The following is a 22,404-nucleotide window of genomic DNA, read 5'->3' as shown; positions in this document are numbered from 1 at the left end:
TTGTTTAGAGATAACTTTTAACCTGCCTTTTAAGCAAAAGAAACATGTTTTCTATGCCAATAATAAATGGATGTTCAAGGGCAATTTGTTGTAATAAGTGACTGAGGAAGAAAATCAGTAACCACAGAAAGTTCCACATTAGCTGTTTATATTTCCTGATGTTAACCACGCTTATTGATTTCCCTGCATCTTCATGGACAAAATTTCACTTGGCTTTTAGTACTAATTTTAATCTCTTCTTTACCCATGTAATTTCTAAAAAATGTGTCCTTTATGTAAAGAAACTAGAATGGCCAATAAAATAAGAATGGTAGTTGCTCTTTAGAAAGAACAACATGGCTGACACAACTGGGTCTAAAGTGGGGAGCAATCACTTACAATTAAAGAAAAGCCTTCTCTGTTCATGGATATCAAATGAAGACCAAGTTACACAGAGTTCACAATGCGTGTAACAAAGTAAGCAAAAAAATAAAAATAAAAACATGAATCATGGAGAGGCTTTCTCAATTGAGACTCCATTAGAGAATTAAATCTATGCTTTAATCTATAGTTTATCACCTAAACCAGAATATTTTGAGAATAAAAAAAGGCACTATTAATAATTATGCTCAGATAACTAGCATAAATTGGGTCATGCAGTCCACCCTTGTGAAGTTGACAATCCTGAAGAACCAACCAACCAACGTTAAAAGGCCCAAGACAGTTGCTTCTGTTCTTTGTTTGTTTTTGTATTTTCTGATCCTACCCTCCCCAAGACCCTCCCCCTTGCTTGTCCAAGAGCATGGCAGTTTTACTCCAAACACAATAACACAAATGCAGGACTTACTTTTTAATTCTTTCTCCAAAAGAGGCTAATTCCTCCAAGATGTTTTGAACAGTTGAGACAATATCCTGTACCATGTAGATTCTTTTAATTAAGCCCTTTTTCTCAGATTCCTAAGAAACATAAAAGATTGAGCTCAGTTACTTCATTTTTATTGGTCTGCTATAGAACTCATTATGCTAATATTATTGTAACATGGTTAGTAGCAACAGAGTGACTTCAGGAGATAAATTTAAATCTTTTACTATTTACTTATCGGCCCCCCCAAATTCCTGACTACTCATGAGATGTGACCATTTGTCATGGGCAAGCATGTCACCATCTCAATATCATGAGCTGATGAAGGGGAACTCCACAGAAAAAAGAACTTCATTTCCCTGTAGAGTCGCTGCTTCTCTCAGAGAATTCTGTAACTTCTTTCACTGGCTGACCCTGAGTTGCTGTCTTCACAAGGTTAGCTTACTCACCCCTCTTCGGTTAGCTCTTCAGAAAGGCTTCCAGCAGGTAGCAATAGGGCATGTTGGACATCCAGATGATATTCAGCTGTCTAAGAATATTATCCTTATTTTGCTTAAAGAAAACTTAAAATGCGTTTTCCCATGTTAGGTTGCTAAGTTGTAACTGACTCTTTGGGACCCCATGGAATACAGCACACCAGGCTCCTCTGTCCTTCACTATCTCCCGGAATCTGCTCAAATTCATTTACACTGAGTCAGTGATGCTATCTAAGCATCTCATCCTCTGCCATCCCCTTGTCCTTTTGCCTCAATCTTTCCCAGCATCAGAGTCTTTTCCAGTGAATCAACTCTTTGCATTAGGTGGCAAAAATATTGGAGCTTCACTTTCAGCATAAATATTCAGGGTTGATTTCCTTTAAGACAGACTGGTTTGATCTCCTTGCAGTCCAAGGGACTCTCAGGAGTCTTCTCCATCACCACAATTTGAAAGCATCAATTCTTTGGCACTCAGCCTTCTTTATGGTCCAACTTTCACACCCGTACAGAACTACTGGAAAAAACATAGCTTCAACTAACAGACCTTTGTTGGCAAAGTGATGTCTCTGCTTTTCATATGCTGTCTAGGTTGGTCATAACTTTCCTTCCAAGGAGCAAGCATCTTTTAATTTCATGGCTGCAATCACCATCTGCAGTGATTTTGGAGTGCAAGAAAATAAAGTCTGTCACTGCTTCCACTTTTTCCCCTTCTATTTGCCGTGAAGGGATGGGACTGGATGCCACGATCTAACCATGTTAGGTAGCCAATGCTTATAAAAATAATCTTGAAATCACTCACATGTTGGATAAAAGATGATTCCCTAAAGAAGAGCATTTTCACACTATATCTTATATTCTGAAACTATATTCTAGTTCCCTTATTAACTCTATTGTAACTGGGATTTAGTTACTAACTTCTTAGCTCAGGCCAAGCTGAGTCATTATAGCTGTTACATCTAATATGTAATACCTAAAACCACAAATAAACCTAACAAAACTTATTTTTTTCTACCTAAAATTTTACTTGGGTTAGAATTATACTAAATTATCTTCTAAATCCAAGAGACGATTTCTCTAATAATCTTTGCAACAAAAGAAAAAAAAAATTCACTCATCTTGTATTCTCTGTTCCATCAACTGGACCCATGGATGGAGGAAGGAAAACATACTACCTCACAGTGATTTCAATGACTGGTTGCTGCTGCTGCTAAGTTGCTTCAGTCGTGTCCGACTCTGTGCGACCCCACAGATGGCAGCTCACCAGGCTCCTCCGTTTCTGGGATTCTCCAGGCAAGAACACTGGAGTGGGTTGCCATTTCCTTCTCCAATGCATGAAAGGGAAAAGTGAAAGTGAAGTCGCTCAGTCGTGTCTGACTCTTAGCGACCCCACTGAATGCAGCCTACCAGGTTCCTCTGCCCATGGGATTTTCCAGGCAAGAGTACTAGAGTGGGGTGCCATTGCCTTTTCCGAAAATAGCCTCTGGTAAATTAAAAAAATTTTCACTGTCATATCATAAATATATGGAGGTCATCTGCTGGGATGGTCTGAGTAACGTATTTCCATCTGTTCTGTACCCATTTATTCAATGATCCTGTACAGTAGGAAGTCATGCTCATTGCTTCCTCTTGCAAAGTCAAACTTGCAAGACATTTTTACTTTTTCCACTCCTATTTTCAATTTCTTATTTCCCTTACTCTCTAATTCTTCAAGTGGTTTGTATTAAAAACTGGATATACTGCCAGAACAACTTAATTCATGTTCAGCAATCCACCAACATCTATTAAAGGGCACAGTGGTGAAAACCCATCTCTGTCTGCCACAGAAATATTCATGTTTATAAAGGAGGATTTGGAAGCACCAGGAAATTTGACCCAAAGGGCAAAAGTGGCTTCTTCTTTTCAACAGCATAGTGTTTAGGTCAAAACAAGTTTTTGGAAAATGACTCAAATGTCCATGTGGCTCCATTTCATAACAATTTCCTACTTTAGTTGACTGATTTTTTTTTTCCTCCTGAAACACCCCAAATGCAGAGATCCTGGGTTAGTACATCAAAATAATAAATGATTCTCACAAGATTCTCTCATTTTTTAATGAATTTGATGTTTTAGTTTGAATAATCAGTATTTAAAGACCAAGCTAAAAATTTCACTGTATCCTAGGGTAACAAGATAATTTATGAACCATATCTGTATACTTTTAAGAGTGAAAGTAAACAGAACTATGTAATTTTTGAAGTATTTATCAACCGACAACTTGGTTTATTATATTAGTGGATCTATACAATTATTTCATTTTTATTTTCATGACATTGGTTCAAGATAAAAACATATATTTTACATATATTAGAACAAAAAAAAACTTGCCCATATTATGTCAATTGTAAAATGATACATGAGAATGATTACTCATTCCATATATTCATATATTTAATTGGTTTTCTAGTTATAGCTGTTTATAGTCCCATGTCAAGATTACTTTCTACAAAAGTAATATTATCTTTAATGTCATCTTTTCACTTACATTTCATAAAATTGTTCTTACCTATCTTCAGAGTTGTACTTAATCATTGTTAAATTGATACATTTAATTGACTCTACTATAGACCATAATTTTAATTACAAACATACTTTATCTCCAGTGACTGAGGTACTTTGAAAATTCACAATAAAAATGCGATACATGAAGAATATTCTCGATTCTGTTTTTTAAATATTAAAATCTGTATATATTTCAGCCCAAATAATTTCAAAGGCACTATATTCATTCATATGAACTTTATCAAACTTTTTTTTCAAGATAAAACTCTAAGTAAGTTGTCTGTATAATTTTTCAAATTCTTCTAAAGTTGAAATTCTTCAAATTTATGCTGAAAAATAAGTGGCTTCTCAATTTCCTTCCAATCCTGGGTAGAATTTATATCTATCCTATTAAAAATCAAAAGTTTTTCTAATCCCACAAACTGGGATAATCCAAAGTGTAACTTGTGAATTTAAACACTGAATCATGCATAGGATCTGACCTCACAGATTGCTTTGTGTTGAATATCCCTTGCTTTTATAAAGAAAAAAAAAAATCATTATTTTTGCCAGTTCTTTAAAATTTATTTCCATCTACTAAAAGCTTCCAAAGATGAAGTAATTAGAATTTTCAGTTATCAAAAATTTTGATTAAAATATTTCCAACTGACATGACCAAAATGAAACAAACACTGAAAAGATTTCTCTTTTTTTAGCACAAGAGTTCAATAGCTCTGGAGAATGTTTAAGTTGACTGAGAGTTCATCAAAGGTTTCAAACACTCTTAAAAGCAGACTGATGGATGGATGACTGGCAGCAAAAAGAAAGAGCACACAGCCATGCTGAAGGAAATATATTTTGATATTTGACATATCTTTGCCATGAAAACTTTGCTGTTGCTACCCCAACTCTGTATATATAAAATATTTATAAATGTGGACACTACAGCTGCTAATTCAATTGGTGGTGCATTATCACTTGTCTGTATGCAATCACGGATAATAGGGTACCATGATCTATCACTTGTAAATTTATGCTTCAAAGATCCATTCAACTTACATGAGTATCTTATTAGCCATGGTGCTATGCTTCATCAAAATTTGCATTCATATTATCACTACAAAATTAAATAACCTTCAATGCTACATGTTCAAAATAAATTTACAATAGCATTCCTGATGTCAGAGATTTCATTTTTTGTAAAAGTAAATTGTAAAAGCTCTATTTTGATTCCATACAGTGGATGAAAAAATGTAACATTTCAGGTTGTCACAGCAGGGTACTGGAAAAGTTTTCAATTAGCAGTAATCACTCCTCAGATAAACCTCATTGGCTACAATATTGCCACTGTGCAAAGCTACAACAGATTTCAGAATTAACTTACTTGATGTTATTTGAGTCATTTGATGGCATGCTGATAAGACTGGCGCCATTTGACTCTTCACAAGTTTTTGATACACTAATGCTACTGAAGTGAGCCTATTACATGTACCTTGCCCTTTCTCATACATGCATAATGAAACTTTGGAATGGAAGATGAGATAAGTGTGCAAGAACAGTCATTTGATCCAAACAAAAAGCCATGCTGCACACAAGGATGTGTAAAACACATCTTTTGAGCTATGTAAGTTAAAACCATATTTCCAGAAGGAGTCTTCTAAAAATAACTAGTGACAGTTGAAGACTCTTCAGCAGGTTTGCAACTTAAGTTTACATGTACCAATGATGTGATCACAGTCCCGGTGGTAGACAGGAAATGTGAATCAGTTAATTCATCAACAATTATCTTGAAAAATGGATTATCAGTACTTGATTATTCATTATTATTATTATTATCCATTAAACATGCAACATTTTATTATTATTTACTCACTGAAAAAGCATTATCAAGAAGTAAAACAATGTGCAGATTTACTAAAAGTAAAGAGTGAAATAAAACATCATAGTAAAAATGTGCAGACTATTTTTTATTCTCCTATCCATAGGACTGGTTAAATTCTGTTTGTGTTTACTATACATCAGTGCTATAGTTGCTATTGTTTCCCATCTTTCTCATCACTGAGCACTCTGACCTGGCTGCTTGGACGTTTTATCCATCTGACTGGCCCTGGCAATGACCTTGCCACCATAGGCTGGTACACTGGGGTCATCACATACTTCTCCACAATTGCCTAAGAGCACTTTGTCTTACCAGGGACCATCCAAAAGCCTTCCTTTAAAGCTAAGTTTTATTTAAAAAGAATCAGGAAAATAGATGGGTCATCCCTGCTTGCACTTAACCTGGCATCAGTGAGAACCCTTCTACTAATGCTCAGTTGCTAAAGTCGTGCCTGACTCTTTGTGACCCGGTGGACTGGAGCCTGCCAGGCTCCCGTCCATGGATTTTCCAGGAGAGAATACTGGAGTGGGTTGTCATTTCCTCTTCCAGGGGATCTTCCCAACCCAGGGATCGAACCCATGTCTCCTGCATTACAGGAAGATTCTTTACCTGCTGTGCCCTCGGGGAAGCCCAAGAACCCTGTAACTGACATCTAAATCCTAGGCTACTAGTAAAGATATAGAAGAGAGTGAACACACAAACTGGTAGCATGAGCAGCTTGTCCTGGCTTATTTTAATGGAAACAGTAAATATAATACTCAGTTTTTAAAAAAACGGGGAATATAAAATCAGTAAATGGAAAAATTTGGGCAAACAGGAGCATGTGATGAACCTAAATCAGCTTTACCTAAAATTCATTAGCACAGCAAGGGACCAACTGTGTCCAAAGTATTCTTCTTGGACAGGGAGAAAAAGGCTTTTTCTTTTGTATAAGTTTCTACCCTTCTCCTTAGAAGCTCTGCATATGACATACGCTAGCCATATATGAGAGGGAAAAATTCACCTGAGGGCAGGTACTCTCATGATTAGTGGTAAATGTCATTTTTGTTCTCTGAGTGGCTTTTATTGCCTTTGGGCAATGAATCTGTGTATTCAACAAGGCATGGTAGCTTCTATGCTATAAGACGATATTTACATTTTCATAGCTTGAGTGCTTCAATTATACTGGAAGAAATGGGTCTTCTCTGCTGCTCCAGTGGCTAAGAAATCATCTACCAATGCAGGGGAGATGGGTTCCATCCCTGGTCCAGGAAGATTCCACATGCCGTGGGGCAACTAAGCCTGCGCTGTGTAACTAACTACCAAAACCTATGTGCCCTAGAGCCCATGTTCTGCAACAAGAGAAGCCACTGCAATGAGACCATGCACCACAACTAGGTGCAACTAGAGGAAGGCTGTGCACAGCGACGAAGACCCAGAGTAGTCAACAATAAATAAGCAAAATTTTAAAAAGCTATTAGAAGAGCCTCCTGTTCCGCTATGCCCTATTTGAATTGGTGGACCAACAGATAAGACCAGAGTGCCTTATCTCAACTTGCGCTCTCAGTACCAGCAACTGTGGTAGGTACATCCTTAGTGCTGAGACAGTGTGTATTCGATGGAGAAATGAATGGATGAAGAGGAAGAACAGAGGAAATCAGGTTTATATTAGTATCAAAAGATCATTTGCATCAACCCAGGAAATAAGTGCTTAGGGGTAAAGAGAAGATTTCAGGCCTCCCAACTCCAGCAGAATGACCTAAAGGTCCAACTTATACTCCTGGTCTCCATGAGACCTTTCCAGGGGATGCCAGTCCACAACAACTACTGTCTTTTTCTCTCAGTTTGCATCACACCTCTATCCTTTTCATCACTCTAGCAGCAAACGTTCTTTTCACTCTCTATATTGCAAAGGTTACCTTTATAAGAAATGTACTCATGTACGGATGTGAGAGTTGGACCATAAAGAAGGCTGAGTGCCAAAGAACTGATGCTTTCAAACTGTGGTGTTGGAGAAGATACTTGAGAGTCCCTTGAACAGCAAGGAGATCAAACCAGTCAATCTTAAAGGAAATCAACCCCCTGAATATTCATTGGAAGGACTGATGCTGAAGCTGAGGCTCCAATACTTTGGCCACCTGATGTGAAAAACCAACTCACTGGAAAAGACCCTGATGCTGGGAAAGACTGAGGGCAAAAGAAGGGGCCAAGAGAGGATGAGATGGTTGGATGGCATCACTGACTGCATGGACATGAGTTAGAAAATTCTGGGAGACACTGAAGGGCAGGGAAGCCTGGTGTGCTGCAGTCCGTGGGGTCAGAAAGAGTTGGACACAACTTAGCAACTGAAAAACAACTACTCTTGATGGGAATTTTCTCTAATTATATCTTCTGGTATACCAATGGACATGTCATATGGTCTTTCATATTACATTTCCATTAATAGGAAACCAAGGTCCAAAGAGGTCAAGTGATGTGCCTCTGTCCACATATATGTGGTAGCGGATTCCAGTCCAGGATCATTAAGTCCAGAGCATGTGTGGACATTTCAAAGGGGAGGCATTCAGCTCAACTTGTTCTTTTTGTCATCTGCTTCTTTGGTGTCTATGGATCTCAACTTGCTACAGAACACATGGTTTTTAGACATCTTATTCAGTTACATACTTCTATCTAATGTTCATTCCCAGTATTCTTTGCCCAATTTTCATAAAAATGCATGTTAAATTAGGCTTTTTGAAAATATTTGGGGAAAAACATTTCTTTTCATTCTTATTTTTTTTAACTTGTCTTGTGAAACATTTTAGCAAACTTATGTGCAACTTGCAAAAAATACATACTATAATTTACAACATAAAAATGCATCCATTCTTATTTAGGAGCTGAAGTAGCCAGGGTTTACAACAACAGATGAAAAGTTTGCAGTGGGGGTAGGGGGGACTTAAGATGTACCAAATCCTCAGGTCTGCATATTTTATTAATCACAGGCTATGGAGTCAGGAGAAAGTGAGTTCAACACTGGTCTTGTCACCTATTAGCACTGTGAACATCTCAAGTTCCTAATGGTTTCTGGAATTACAATTTTGCTATCTGAAAAAGGGGGCTCATAATCCTGACCCTAATTGGAGTGTTTGGAGAATTAACTATCATATGTAAAGCATTTGGTACCCTCCAGGTGCTTCATAAATGTCAAGTCCTTGCCCATTGAGAATGCAAAGAAATGAAAAAGAAAGAATCACCTTTTGTCTAGCTTAAAGAATCCTGGGGTTCATTTACGTTTCAAAAGCAAGGATCTCCCAGGACAAGTCCACTCATGTTGCCCTGCGTCGTATGAAAGATCATCTGGCGGTTCTATCTGCATCATGCTGGCTTTATTTACACGTTTCAGATTGAACCAGGGGATGTGGTGATAACACAGTTTAGCAAACACAGCATTCCATCTGCTGCTGCTACCAAATTGTCTGGGAAGAGTAAGAGTGGCTCATTCAGGAAGAGGAAACTGTTATTACATGTGCTTGTATTTTTCCTTAACATACAAGCCTTCTCATTTATACAGGAAAATGTGTAATAAAAACAGAAATGGCCACTAGTGTGATTAAACCAATGAACAAGATAATTGCGGCTGCATGCATATTTTTAGATTCCTACATTTGAGAAAGAATGGGTTTTACTTCTCCATACGAATTTCAGAAAACACCAAGGCATAAATAAAATTCACATGATTTAGGCCCTACTTCATGCTCCCTGGGTTGGGAAGATCCCCTGGAGAAGGAAATGACAACCCATTCCAGTGTTCTTGCCTGGAGAATTCCACGGACAGAGCCTGGCAGGCTACAGTCCATGGGGTCACAATGAGTTAGACATGACTGAGTGCCTAACACTTTCATGAGCAAGTAGGTATCACCATGTAACAGAAGAGATGAGAGCATAGAACTTTTCAGATCCAGAACTCAAATTTCAAAAGGATCCTTTGTTTTATGCTATAGAGAATGATTATAAGAAAAATAATCTAATTCTTATAATAATTTTAAGGAAAATAATCACAAATTCCAACTCTGTAACAGTAAAATGCATATCATTATATAAAATGTATTAAGAGTATTCTTTTTTTCATTGACCATTTGCTTATAAAATGTCAAAAAAAAAAACCACCCACTGAGTCTTTCAGCTAAGTTTTAGAGACAGCTAAATGAAGAACAAATAATACGCCTGTGTTGCAACACGGGTGTTCTTCAAGAACAAAGCCAATAAATAAATAACTGAATGAATAAATCAGGCAGTGGATTTTCCCTTCTTTGAGGCTCTGCTGGCTTCCACAATATCTCCAAAGAGCACAGCACTGTAGGTGCAATAAAGTAGCTTTGAGCCTCTAGGAGAGAATTAACACCATCAAAATGAATTTACAGCTAAGAATTCATTATATAATCAGTGTGTTACTTTAAATCTTTCATATATGTTCTGAGTCAAGAAAATCTTTCTCTACTAATTACCTAAGCATAACCAAAGAGATAGTCCTAAAAATTGACATCAGGAAAGATCTTTGTGGCATGCTTAAAAATTGGGGAGTATTTGTCACAGGATGCCCAGGATCCCCTAAAGGGAAAGATGCAACATTTCTATCTTAGGATCATCCCAATAATGCAAACCATCCAGAGCAAAGATGCAGAAATATGACTTCAGATTTTAAATGGAAATCTGTTTGGTCTACTTCATCCCACTGAATATTAAAAGCCTGCAATTTGAGAACTTGAAGAATTATAAACATCAGAAATAGACTGAGTGGCATTTAGTGGGGGGGGAACCTCTCAGCATCTGTCATAACAAAGAATAAAAAGTAATATTTCTGATATATGAGATTAAAAATTGCGGTTTCTTCCCATGAAACATGCCCTGTGTTCATGGACACATACACACACACACACACACACACACCCACCCACCCACCCTACTTTATGGTCCACTATTAAAATGAAGAAAAAGTCTCTGTCCTCTTTCAGGAGAGTACTTCCTTCTCAGGTAGTATTTTTGCTTTGGGAAACGAATATGAAGCAGACTGGATTTTGAATCAATATCATTTTGAAGCAGTTATAAACTGCTCCCACGACCTGTTCGTTACACAAGGTCCTTCCACAGTGACTGATCTTTACCAACAGGTTTCTTTGGCCTGCAACAGGATTTTCACCAGGGATCAAACCAAAGGGCTAAACAAGTAAAAGGAATAAACACCATCATCACAAAGAAAATGTTGATAAAACACACCTTTGAAAAATTGGGAACACTGTGGAGAAAATTATTTGGAATTTAGACCCTGGGAAGACTGACTTCCTTAAAAGTTTCTCGGAGCCAACTGACGGGTGCCACAGTGTTACAGGGCCAACGGGCTGACGGTTTTCCCCAACTGTCATCTCACAGGTAGACACACAGTGCGCTGCAGCTGCTGGCTTGGCTGTGTGTGCTCTAGCTTTCCTTGAGGTGGGGGGACTGAGGCACGTAGAAGAAAAAATAGTTATCACCTAAGACTCAGCGCAAATACCACCTTTAAGCAGTCCTGACTCACCCAGGCACTGCATCTCTAACACCCCATGTAGTCTACAAATTTAGATGGAAAGAAGCCATCACAGATACAGAGCAAACACTCCATAAATGTTATCAATAATAATGCGGAAAAACGGGCCAGTAAATTAGTAAGGTTGCCCTTGTATCAGCGTAACACAGTCCAAAATAAACCGGATTTAGAGCAGAGGACTGGATTTGAATCTTGCTCCTGGCTGGGAAATTTTCCAATGCATTGCTGCATTTCTCTTAACCTGGGTGAGTTCATTCACAGATGGGGAAAATAATATCAAATTTAACAGGTTGAGTACTGAATGAGTTAAAGCACACAAAAACAGTCTGCAAATTGTAAACACTCTACAAATCATCTAATCATTTAAATAATTCTTACTGAAAATGGTCTCTCGCTTTTTTAACTTTTTGGCTGTGTCCCGCAGCATGTGGGGTCTTACTAGCCCAACCAGGGATCGAACCAAACCCCTTGCAGTGGAAGTGTGGAGTCCTAACCACTGGACTGCCAGGGAAGTTCCAAAATGGTCTCATTTTAAATTATTGCTTTTATGTCATTCATTACTTATGCAAAATTACAATTTTTCCCTTGAGAAGAAAGTGGTATCCCTACCTTTCTATCAAATATTTTGTAAATTATCTGTTAATTACCTTGCAAACTCATTGGTTGATGGGGACTTAGGGCAAACCACACTGAAACAGAGGGGATTTCAATAGGAAAGACAAGAGGAATGGCTATTATCATCAGGAAAATAATGACTTGTGGATAACTGAGATACAATGTCCAATGTCTTCTCTATTAGCATAATGTAAAAATTTTAGGCAATGGCAAGATAAATATCCAGATGTATACTCTATAACATCAGAGCCTGTTACTGTAAATTACTTAATAAGAGGATAATCCACATAAATACCATTTACAGTCTGGTATACCATATTTCACAATATTTGGGAGCAACATACAAGGAAAATCTTTACAGTAGGAGTCAAAGAAAATCCACAAGTACTGGGTCTACCAGTGAGCCAGAGAGTAGTAGGCTGAATAATGCTTCAAAATATTAGATTAATAATATTTCTGGGTTATTTCTAAAGGTAATGAAGCCAAATATCTTAAGGATGGACATTTGATTTTTAAAAAGTGATCTGAATCAAGTCAATGTGTCAGGGAAAAGACTGTAAGAATAAGGAAGCCAATTCCTTTTAATTCAAAACATGTATAAATGGATAATTAAGAATTGGCTGGAATCCATTTTAATATTAAAGTCTTGGAAGTAAGACGGTATGGTAGGAATGTTAGCAATTAAATCACTTCATCACTGAAAATAATATTAATTCAAATTAAAAGACGTTACATCAGAACAACCATTTACTTTATTCCCCTGAAAATTATCCATAACATTCTCTACAATATGTCCTGTATGTAGACTATAGATGCCCTGAAAGTATGTGTGTGTGTATTCAACTACTGTTAACTTTTCAAAGATATTATCTGATTTTTCATTTTCTTAAACATACCACACCATCTTAAAGTACCATGACTTAGTCAGCAGATTAAAAAAATAAAATCACTAATCAAAGGAATTTGCTGTGTTTTGGACATGCTTAGGAAGGCACAGAGGAATCAGAAACAAAACTACTCTCACTATTAAACTGCAAGGAGACTTCCTCCCAGAATGACAGTCTTCCCTGGCTGAGACACTACAGCCCATCTTCTCTCTCTGGAACAGGAAAACACAGGGAATAAGGCATGCTGGCCCTGAACAACTTCACCCAAAGGACTATGTAAGTGAACTTACAAGAGCTTCTAAACGTACACACATTTCCTTCTCTCTCTAAGAAGACTCTACCTGGGTGGTGGTGAGTGGACTAATCATTTGGGAGGATAAAAATCATTTGAAAAACTAGGATTGATGGTTTAAATATACTTAGATTTTAGTATATTTGTGAAATATAATATACCAAAATTTTCATAATTTGTGAAAAGAGGATAGGGATATAATATCTATTTACATTCTTTCATTACAAAATCATTGATCCACAAAAATGTATGTCTCTTATTTTCTTAAAGGAAAAGATCCACATGTTTTTCACCCATAATTGACATGAAAGGAGGATCTTTTCCCCTTCCACAAACACTGTAAGGCAACTGTGAACTCACTGATAATCTCAAACAGCTGATTCAATCCTATTTCTGACAGCTGAGTTAAAACCAACCAAGCCACAATGCAGGCATCATGATGAAGTGTCTTTATGACAGCAACAGGCAGTTTTTTTTTTTTTTTATTACATGCCCTTATTATTCTTTCTTCCTGTTGTTAATAGTAAATCCTGAAATATTCTATACAAGTGATTGTTGGGCTGGAAAAAAGAAAGAAACACTAATGCAAGTATTTATACCTTCTGCAATGAAAACAAGATATTATTGCTTTGCATGACCTTTCCTAAATATGGGATACAGCATTTTACACAATAGTTTTTTGGTTCATGCTTCAATTACTGACCTTTACTGTGTAGCAAATTAATGCAATTTTCATTGTAATCCATCCGTACAAATAAGGTCCACATAGAAGAATTTCACATACGGAATCTAATACAAATAGGAAATGTCAGCTGATTGCTGTTGGCTGAACTTAGCCATTATCTGTTTGTTCTGGGGTCCCTAGCAAACTATACTTGTAACAAGCAATTTCTTGCACGGGGCCATCAGGTCTAAGAAAGATTTCCTCTCTTCAAAGTTGAGTTTGTACCTTTAGCTTCCTAAAAGCCAAAAAACTAGTTACCCAAACATTCTACATTGTAACTGAAAGCCCACCAAAGAAAGCAAGGCAAAATTGTGGAGTCTAATTTGGTTTCAAAAAAAATACAGGGCATTAACATGGACTTTTAACAATGAGAAGAAGCAAGAGGCTACGGTGATGTCATTTTACAGCCATCCCTGTTCCAGACAATAAAAAGATGACAGACCCCAGACCGTGTCCTGGTCTGTGCAGTGGAGACAGACAGAATATGGGAACATGTCCATCTCCCGAGGAAGCTGTGCCAAGGGGCCCCCCGGCACGCTTTCATCTTCCACGGTTGTCTGTGATGGTATTTGGTGGGAAGGGATGCTGGCAATTAAGGAGTGTCACTTTCAAGATGGATAGTTTGAGTAGAAAGGAGTTCCCCTCCTCTCCTGGTTTGGAAGGAGACGGCTGGATGTTTATAATTTGTAAACAGTCCATCTCTCACCGGGTGTGTTACAGTTCCCAGAAGCCCGTCTGTCATGTCTAACACACAACAGAAGCCAGAAGGGCGCTGTGGGGAAGCCCCCGGAGTCAGCACTCTGTGGAGGGGCGTGGCCCAGGGCCTCCTTGCTTCAGGGACCAGCTCTGGGTGTGGAGAAGAAATGATAAAGCCTAATAACCTGTAGGTGGAGGTGTGCTCCGGAGGTCTTCCAGTTGAAAGTCCCTCTAGTTAACACATCTCTTAGAGAAGTGACAAGGTGGAGATGTGGAAAAGGGCTGCAGTGCGTCAGTCTCCCCTCCCAACAGAAGGCCTGTGTTCAGCAGAAGAGGCCTGAACAGAGGCCAACCTTTCACTTCAGACCTGTGGCTTCAGAAGTTTCCATGTTGTTGCTGTTCACTCGCTAAGTTGTGTCCCACTCGTCGCGACAGGGCCTGCAGCACGCCAGGCCTCCTTCATGGAGCACAGCCCTGTGATGGCAAAGGGCTTGTGGAACTCAATGAAGCTACGAGCCATGCCGCGTAGGGCCACCCAGGATGGATGAGTCACAGCAGGGAGTTCTGACAAAACACGGTCCATTGGAGGAACCATCAACAGTATAAAAAGGCAAAAGGAAGTTTCCACAGAAGTATGAAATTGAGGAAGCAAAAGAAACAAGGCCATACAGGGCTATTAAAGGCCCTAGATATACTACAACCAAAGTATCTCAAGAATGGAACTGCATTGGAGGAGACGTGGAGATCCCAGTGGAAACATCCTCAGTGTGAGTGGGCTGACATATCTGCTCTGAGGAGGGCCATGCTTAGTTAGAGGACTGTAAGAGCTCCCAGGTTCATCCATGTAGATTGCAGCCCAAGCGGTTTTCCCTCCACACCCCCAGAGAGTCCTTAGGGCACCACAATGGAAAGTTAGATTGTGCCAACCACTGCTCTACATTTTCATGGCTGATATTTTTAAACTGTTTTTGTTTGGCTGCACTGGGTCTTCCCTGTGGCATGTGGGATCTCTGATCTTCACTGCAGCACGTGAGATCTTTAGTTGCAGCACATACAAACTCTGAGATGTGGCATGTGGGATCTAGTCTCCTGACCAGGGATTGAACCTGGGGCCCCTGCATTGGGAGCTTGGAATCCCTTCATGGATGACTTTATTGCCTTCCTGTTTCCTCAACCCACTCTTTCATTCATCACCTTCTTGTTGGATTTCTTCTCTCTTAGAGGGGATAAAGCCCCACAGTCACAATGCTCTCTCTAGGGTGGGTGACGTCTTCGTTCACAGGTGCCTTGTTTGTGTAGACTTGGCCAGAGAGAAAGAGATCTTCCTCACTCCCAACCTTTGGTTAATAAAATTGATGATTACTCCTTGTATAGCTTTAAAATAATTTCATTAAAGATTGAAGGAAGGAGGAAAAGGGGACGACAGAGGATGAGATGGTTGGATGGCATCACCAACTCTATGGACATGAGTTTGAACAAGCTCCGGGAGTTGGTGATGGACAAGGAGGCCTGGTGTGCTCGCAGTCCATGGGGTCGCAAAGAGTCGGACACGACTGAGCGACTGAACTGAACCGTGTCTCCTTTGGTGAAACATCCTCTAAGGCACATTAATTTAGCTGTGGTTACTTTTTAAAATAACTTATTTATTTCTGGCTGCACTGAGTCTTCACTGCGGTGGCTTCACTTGCTGCAAAGCACAGGCTCTAGAGAGCAGGCTCAGTAGTTGCAGCACGTGGGTTTGTTGCTCTGAAACATGTGGAATATTCCTGGACCAGGGATTGAACCCAGCGTTGGCAGGCAGATTCTTCACCACTGAGCTACCAGGGAAGTATCTAGCTTTGACTATTCTCAATGTTCAAGGATTTACATCACTCAGAAGCCACTCATGTCAATTCATCAAGAAGAAAGTTGCGTCATGGGACTTTCATTCTTGAAAGGGTCCCGACTCTCTTTTTAAAAAGTCACACTTTATTAGTTTGCTCTTAATGATCATTTTAGCACAACAAATAAGATTTACTTTGTAATCTGCTCAACTTCCTTCAAATGGGCAAAACCATCCTGCTTGCTCGATGGATTTTAAGGCTGTCTGTGTCATGAACTTGGTGTTTTTGAATTCATTTCTGTTTCCTGCACATTTTATATCGGACCCTTAACTTTTCCCTTTCCCTCTCTTGCCTCTCTCCTCTCCTGTCAACCTTCTACATACTATCGCCCAGAGCCCTGCAGACCTACAAGATCTAGGGGACTGGGCGACTGTGAAGCTAGTAGCATCTCATTTGGCATTTTACTTTTTTTTTTTTTTTCCATTTTATTCCAGAAGGTTTGTCTGAAAGCGTAATGACAACAAAGCAGCAGACTTGAGAGATTCTCCCAGGAGGAGAGAAAGGACAGATGTACCCAGACGTAGAGCCGAAAACGATGCCAGCAACAGCTGGGCAAGTGACAGATTCTGAGGCGGGTGACCCACCCCGCAGAGTGCAGACGTGAGCCTCAAGGAACAGCGACTGCACGTGATTTACTTTTGACTTCCTGGACTACCTTTCACCTACCTTTCATCCACCAAGGAAAAGGCTAAACTTTGCCTCAAATGACAGGCCTCCTGGTTAACATTTCAGTTATTCCTTGTATTGCACCTCTTTTCATCTTCACTTAAAACTTGAAAAGAGATAACTTTTACACATTATGAGAATTCGAGCACTACATTAGTTACCCTACAGTAGTAAAACGATACAATAGAGCTTGACTCAACCGGCTAGAATGCCATCTAGCATTCATGCTGCCTTTCTTGCCCTTTCTGGAGTACACCCACCTTGTCATCTTCATCGTCCTCCTCATCCACATCAGGGCTCTCCTACAAGGAAAACCCACAATGTGTAAATAAAACATCAACTGAAATGACCAAGTACAAACACATGCATGCCCAGGCTTCAAGTTTTCCTGCATCATTGAAATACTCGTCTTTTTGAAACACATTGTACCCTCTTAAAAAAGGACCCTTTTAAAGTTAGAGGATGCTGAAATAAGACTGTAAACAATATACATAATCTACATAAAACTGTTAACTATAAATAAAGCTATTAGGCGAGTGCCCTTTGAAAGAAGCCAGCTTTAAAAACCGCATTGCCGAGTTGTACCTTCTGTAAACAGTTTTGTTCTTATTCTTGACAAATGAACCAGCTGCTGTGTTAAGGCTGAGAACACCATACTCCGTTTGTGCTGGGCTCATTGCTATAATGACTGCACTTTTCCTCTGGGGCCATTACCGAAACATTAGACAGTAGAAAATGCATTAGTCTGAATGTAATCAATCTCAAGAATAAGATACAGGTTTCTATGTACAGTATTATTGTTTTCCTTGGGCTCTGGAGTTGGGGGGGGTGGCGCAGATGAGGGAAGGAAACTCCAGGTTCAGATCTGGGCTAAAGTGGGGGCCTGCCTTTAGTTCCAGGGCCACAGCACTAGGAGCGCTGCACACGGAGGCTTGTCCAAATTCGTTTAAAAATCCTGGCTAGTTAATGGGTACATTTGAATCATATTACTGCTACATTTAAAAGCTAACATGTGTTGGTACACAATCCAATGATTTGGGAGCTCTGAAAGAACGCTGGGTATATCGGAAAGCTCAGGTCTATTTTCAGTGTAAACCTTTCTACTCAACCTTGCAAAGCTCAGGCATACCAAATTAGCTGCCATTGTCCCAACAGAAAAAAGAATGGTCAACATCATGCTTGTACAAGGGAGTAACTCTTAAGTATCAGTACTCTGCTGTCCTCCATAAACCACTGGACAATTTCTTCAAGCAGGGCTGGTACTGAATTACCTCCTAGAATTCCTACAAACGTCACCAAGCAGTCTGTGGAATGCTTACTGATACTGGAGAATTAACCTATTCAACAAGCACGTTCCATGAGAGCAAATGGATAACAAAGGATATAAATAAATATAACGAAAACCTGCTATGGGGGGAAAGAACTCTGTAATTAGGAGTCAGAAGTCTTCATCTGAGACAAAGTCTTCAGCTGGAGACCTTGTTCCAGCACTGTTTTGCTGTGTGACTTTGGGCAAATCACTCTGCCACTCTGAACCTTAGTTGCATCAAGGATGAAATGAAAATAGTAGTTCTTGACTCCTTCAGGGTTATGTTACCAAGTTTAAAATAGATAATGAATTATAAAATGTTTAGTAAATTAAAAAATATTTCATACACACACACACACACACACACACATATATATATTTATACACATATACACACAAGAACACTTATGTACCCATATTTACTTACACACACACACACAAGGACTGTAGCTTGCCAGACTCCTCTGTCCATGGGATTGTCTAGGCAAGAGTACTGGGGTGGGTTATGTGCCCTCCTCCAGGGGATCTTCCCAATCCAGGGATTGAACCCAGGTCTCTTATGTCTCCGGCATTGGCAGGTGGGTTCTTTACCAATAGCACCATTGGGGAAACCCCTTACAGATGTATCAAAGTGGAAGTGTAGTCACTCAGTGGTGTCTGACTCTTTTGCAAACCCACAGACTGTAGCCCACCAGGCTCCTCTGTCCATGGCATTTTCTAGGCAAGAATCCTGGAGTGGATTGCCATTTCCTTCTCCAAGGGATCTTCCTGACCCAGGGATCAAACCTGGGTCTCTCACACTGCAGGTAGATTCTTTACCATCTGAGCCACAAGGAAAGTCCATACCTGCCTACAAACACACACACACACACATGCTATAAACAGGTACATCATATATATAGCTAGAAACCTGATTAAAATTATAAAAATGTTAGTTGACACAGCACTTTTACAACAGATGTTTCTCTGTAAAAAGCTTCTTCATTTGTAGCTCCATGAAACTTAATCCTTACATAAACTTGTACTTTAAGGCTATTTATTTGTTAGTTGGCTCTAGCATCTTCAGGCGCCTCATTATTGATACAAGCACATGCTTACTGAACTACACGATCAAACACCAAACAGAATTTTGAGTTTGTCTAATGTTTTACTCTGTGTCTTACACTCATTTCCCACCACCCCAAATGAAACCAGAGACATGCCTTAAATATCTGTTATTTCAGAGACAATTACTTTTCAGTAATCAGAATACTATAAGGAAAAATGGGTGAAGACGGTCAGCTTTTGAGTCTTAGCAAACCCAACATGGAGGTCATTTTTTTTCTAAAGGATGTTACCAAGTCCCAAGATCTTTGATTTGTTTTGAAAACTTGGTTCTTGAACCTGCAATAACAAGCTTATATCACAAAGCAAGTCTACACATACAAGTTCCTTCTAATATAGAGCAGAAAAAGATTGTATGGGCTGGAATAAGAGGGGTAAGGGAGGGAGAGATGGAGAAAAAGTAAGAAAAGTAGATGTAGGGGAATATCATGGAGAAGAGGCCCTACCTGTGTTTCCTTTAACACCACAGTGACCTTGAGAATTGCAGGGAAAACCCGGGCACTTGAGCACAGAGGGGGCCCATGCCCACCCACTCTCTGACTTTCCTAGAAGTGAGCCAGCCTCAGAGGATCCCCTGAGGCCTTGGGCTAGAGAATATTGCACAGGAGAACTATCTGGGGAGGTCTGAGACACCTTCCACTTGTGTTTCCTTGAAGGGGCTCAAGAAGCCACCAAAAACTGGTTCTGCATGTGTGCGTGCTAAGTTGATTCAGTCATGTTCAGCTCAGCAACCCTGTGGGCTATAGCCCGCCAGGCTCCTCTGTCCGTGGGATTTTCTAGGCAAGAATACTGGAGTGGGTTGCCATGCCCTCCTCCAGGATATCTTTACGACCCGGGGATCAAACCTGCTTCATTTATGTCTCCTGCGTTGGCAGCTGGGTTCTTTACCACTAGTGCCACCTGGGAAGTGGAGAATCTTATTCCCAGGAACTCTATGGAGAACCAGATGGACACCCAGACAGGTGCTGCCTGCCTAGAGATGCTGACGAAAAACCAGATGGCTCACTCATGCTAAGGAGGCAGGCCCAGACACAGGAACACAGATCTCTAGAAGGAAGACTCCGGATTACACATGAATATTTTCCCTGTACCGTGAATACACGAGCAGTATTGCTCCTCCAGTCTCAAATGTGGCTGATCAGGTCATGCTTTGGTGGCGGTGGTTTACTGCTAACACATTTTCTTTTCTAATCAAATGTCAGAATTATTGGAACCTGTGCTCACCTGGCTGTCCTGGATGCTGGCCACCTTCCCTCTCATGGGTCCGATGGAATTGTAGACAAAGAGCAGCAATAAAGCCAGAGGGATCATGTAGAGTTCAAAATTCCAGACAGCGACTAGAAACACCTGATTGGAAGACAAAGAGCAAACGATTGGTTGCAGAAACAGTATGGGAACAATCCTCAGCTCCTACTCACTGACTTCAGGAGATCAAACCCAGGACTCTCTGTATAGTTCCAAGTAGATTAAAATACATACACACACACATGATCATTAGCACAGTTTTAGAACTGGTAGCAGAATAAGGAAGGCAGAGAAATGAGCTGGCCCATCACACTCTGGAATAGAGTTCCCATATTTGGAAACCTCATTACTCTACCAACCTCATTTAGTTTTTTGCTGCTGGATTTGGCATACCAGAATATAGGTAAAGTACACAGCATGGAAAATCCAAAGGTCACTAAGAGGCTACAGGCCAAATTTTACCAAGAGTGAGATTTATCTGAACTAGGGCCGTGTGCTGTGCTCAGCGGCTCAGTTGTGTCCAACTCTTTGCAGCTCCATGGACTGCAGCCCACCATGCTCCTCTATCCATGGGATTTCCCAGGCAAGAATTCTGGAGTGGGTTGCCATTTCCTCCTCCAGGGGATCTTCCCAACCCCAGGATCTAACCCCTGTCTCTTGTATCTCCTCCATTGGCAGGTGGATTCTTTATTACCACTGCCACCAGGAAGCCCCAGAGGGAATGATTCCTTTTCAAGCAGGCTGCCAGTGCTGAAAAATTCAAATACTTTGGATAAAAACTTTAGTTTTCTGAAGTTTCTTTAAATTTTTTTTTAAAAATTTGATTGAAACATAGCTGATTTACAATGCTATATTAATTTCTTCTGTACAACAAAATGACTCAGTTATACACATATATATTCTTTTTTCATATTCTTTTACCTTATGATTTGTCACAGAATATTGAATATAGTTCTCATGTTATACAGTATGACCTTGTTGTTTATTCATAAAAATCTTAAAATCTTCCAATTTTGATGGTAGATGGCCAAAAAAAATGATGATCAGTGTGAACTTTTAACACTTGAGGAGACCTAAGCTTTCTATTAGAAATAAACAGTGTCAAAATTTTGAGATCATTCTGGAACTTTTTAATACTGCATTTTATAGATCTGTTGATGGTATATATAAATCAAGTATATTCATTTCACATGGTATATGGTACCCCATTACAATGAATGTTTTCCATTATATTCTCTTATCAATGAAAACTTAGGATGAAACAGTGGTTTTATTTTTTTTTAATGCAGTCAAATATATTAACCTTGAACTTGAGGATTTTTGCCTTTAATATTCAGTGTTCTACTTAAGAAATCTATGGTACCATGAGATGATAAAGTGATTTCTTGTCTCTTCTTGCAAAAGATAAGTGTGTGAGAGTATGGGTGTGTTCCTTCTCTTGGTTTATAGTTGGAAACAAGCACCCAATTTGAACTTCATCCTCAAAGCTGATTTACAAGGCTGTATTAGTTTCAAGTATACGGCAGAGTGATTCCGTAATACACATATATATACTTTTTCCAGATTCTTTTTCCTTAGAGGTTATTACAAAATATTGAGTAGAGTCCACTTTTAGGATTGGATTACTGAAGGGCTCCCTGCTTTGCTCACTGATTCTACATTCCCACTCTGTCACACATCAGCTTCCCATATGACTGTTTGTTGTCTACAGACCCTCTAAGCAAGTGT

At 39.5% G+C, this 22,404-nt stretch overlaps 1 protein-coding gene and 1 pseudogene across 3 annotated transcripts in view; both read right to left on the bottom strand.

Annotated features, from left to right (window-relative positions):
* Positions 1 to 22,404, bottom strand: part of MCTP2 (multiple C2 and transmembrane domain containing 2) — a 205,245-nt gene that overhangs the window by 22,158 nt on the left and 160,683 nt on the right. For all 3 annotated transcript variants that reach the window (XM_040256994.1, XM_040256993.1, XM_040256995.1), the window contains 3 exons: positions 20,656 to 20,778; positions 17,279 to 17,320; positions 827 to 936 (listed from right to left, as the gene is read on the bottom strand). In XM_040256994.1, the coding sequence (XP_040112928.1) occupies positions 827 to 936; positions 17,279 to 17,320; positions 20,656 to 20,778 (275 nt within the window). The remainder of the gene's footprint in view (positions 1 to 826; positions 937 to 17,278; positions 17,321 to 20,655; positions 20,779 to 22,404) is intronic.
* LOC120875754 lies at positions 5,066 to 5,193 on the bottom strand (annotated as a pseudogene).

The sequence above is a fragment of the Oryx dammah genome, unplaced genomic scaffold (genome assembly GCF_014754425.2).
Source record: "Oryx dammah isolate SB20612 unplaced genomic scaffold, SCBI_Odam_1.1 HiC_scaffold_16, whole genome shotgun sequence".
Classification (NCBI taxonomy): domain Eukaryota; kingdom Metazoa; phylum Chordata; class Mammalia; order Artiodactyla; family Bovidae; genus Oryx; species Oryx dammah.
Note: the sequence above shows the minus strand (reverse complement) of the source record. Positions and strands in the feature narration are given on the sequence as shown.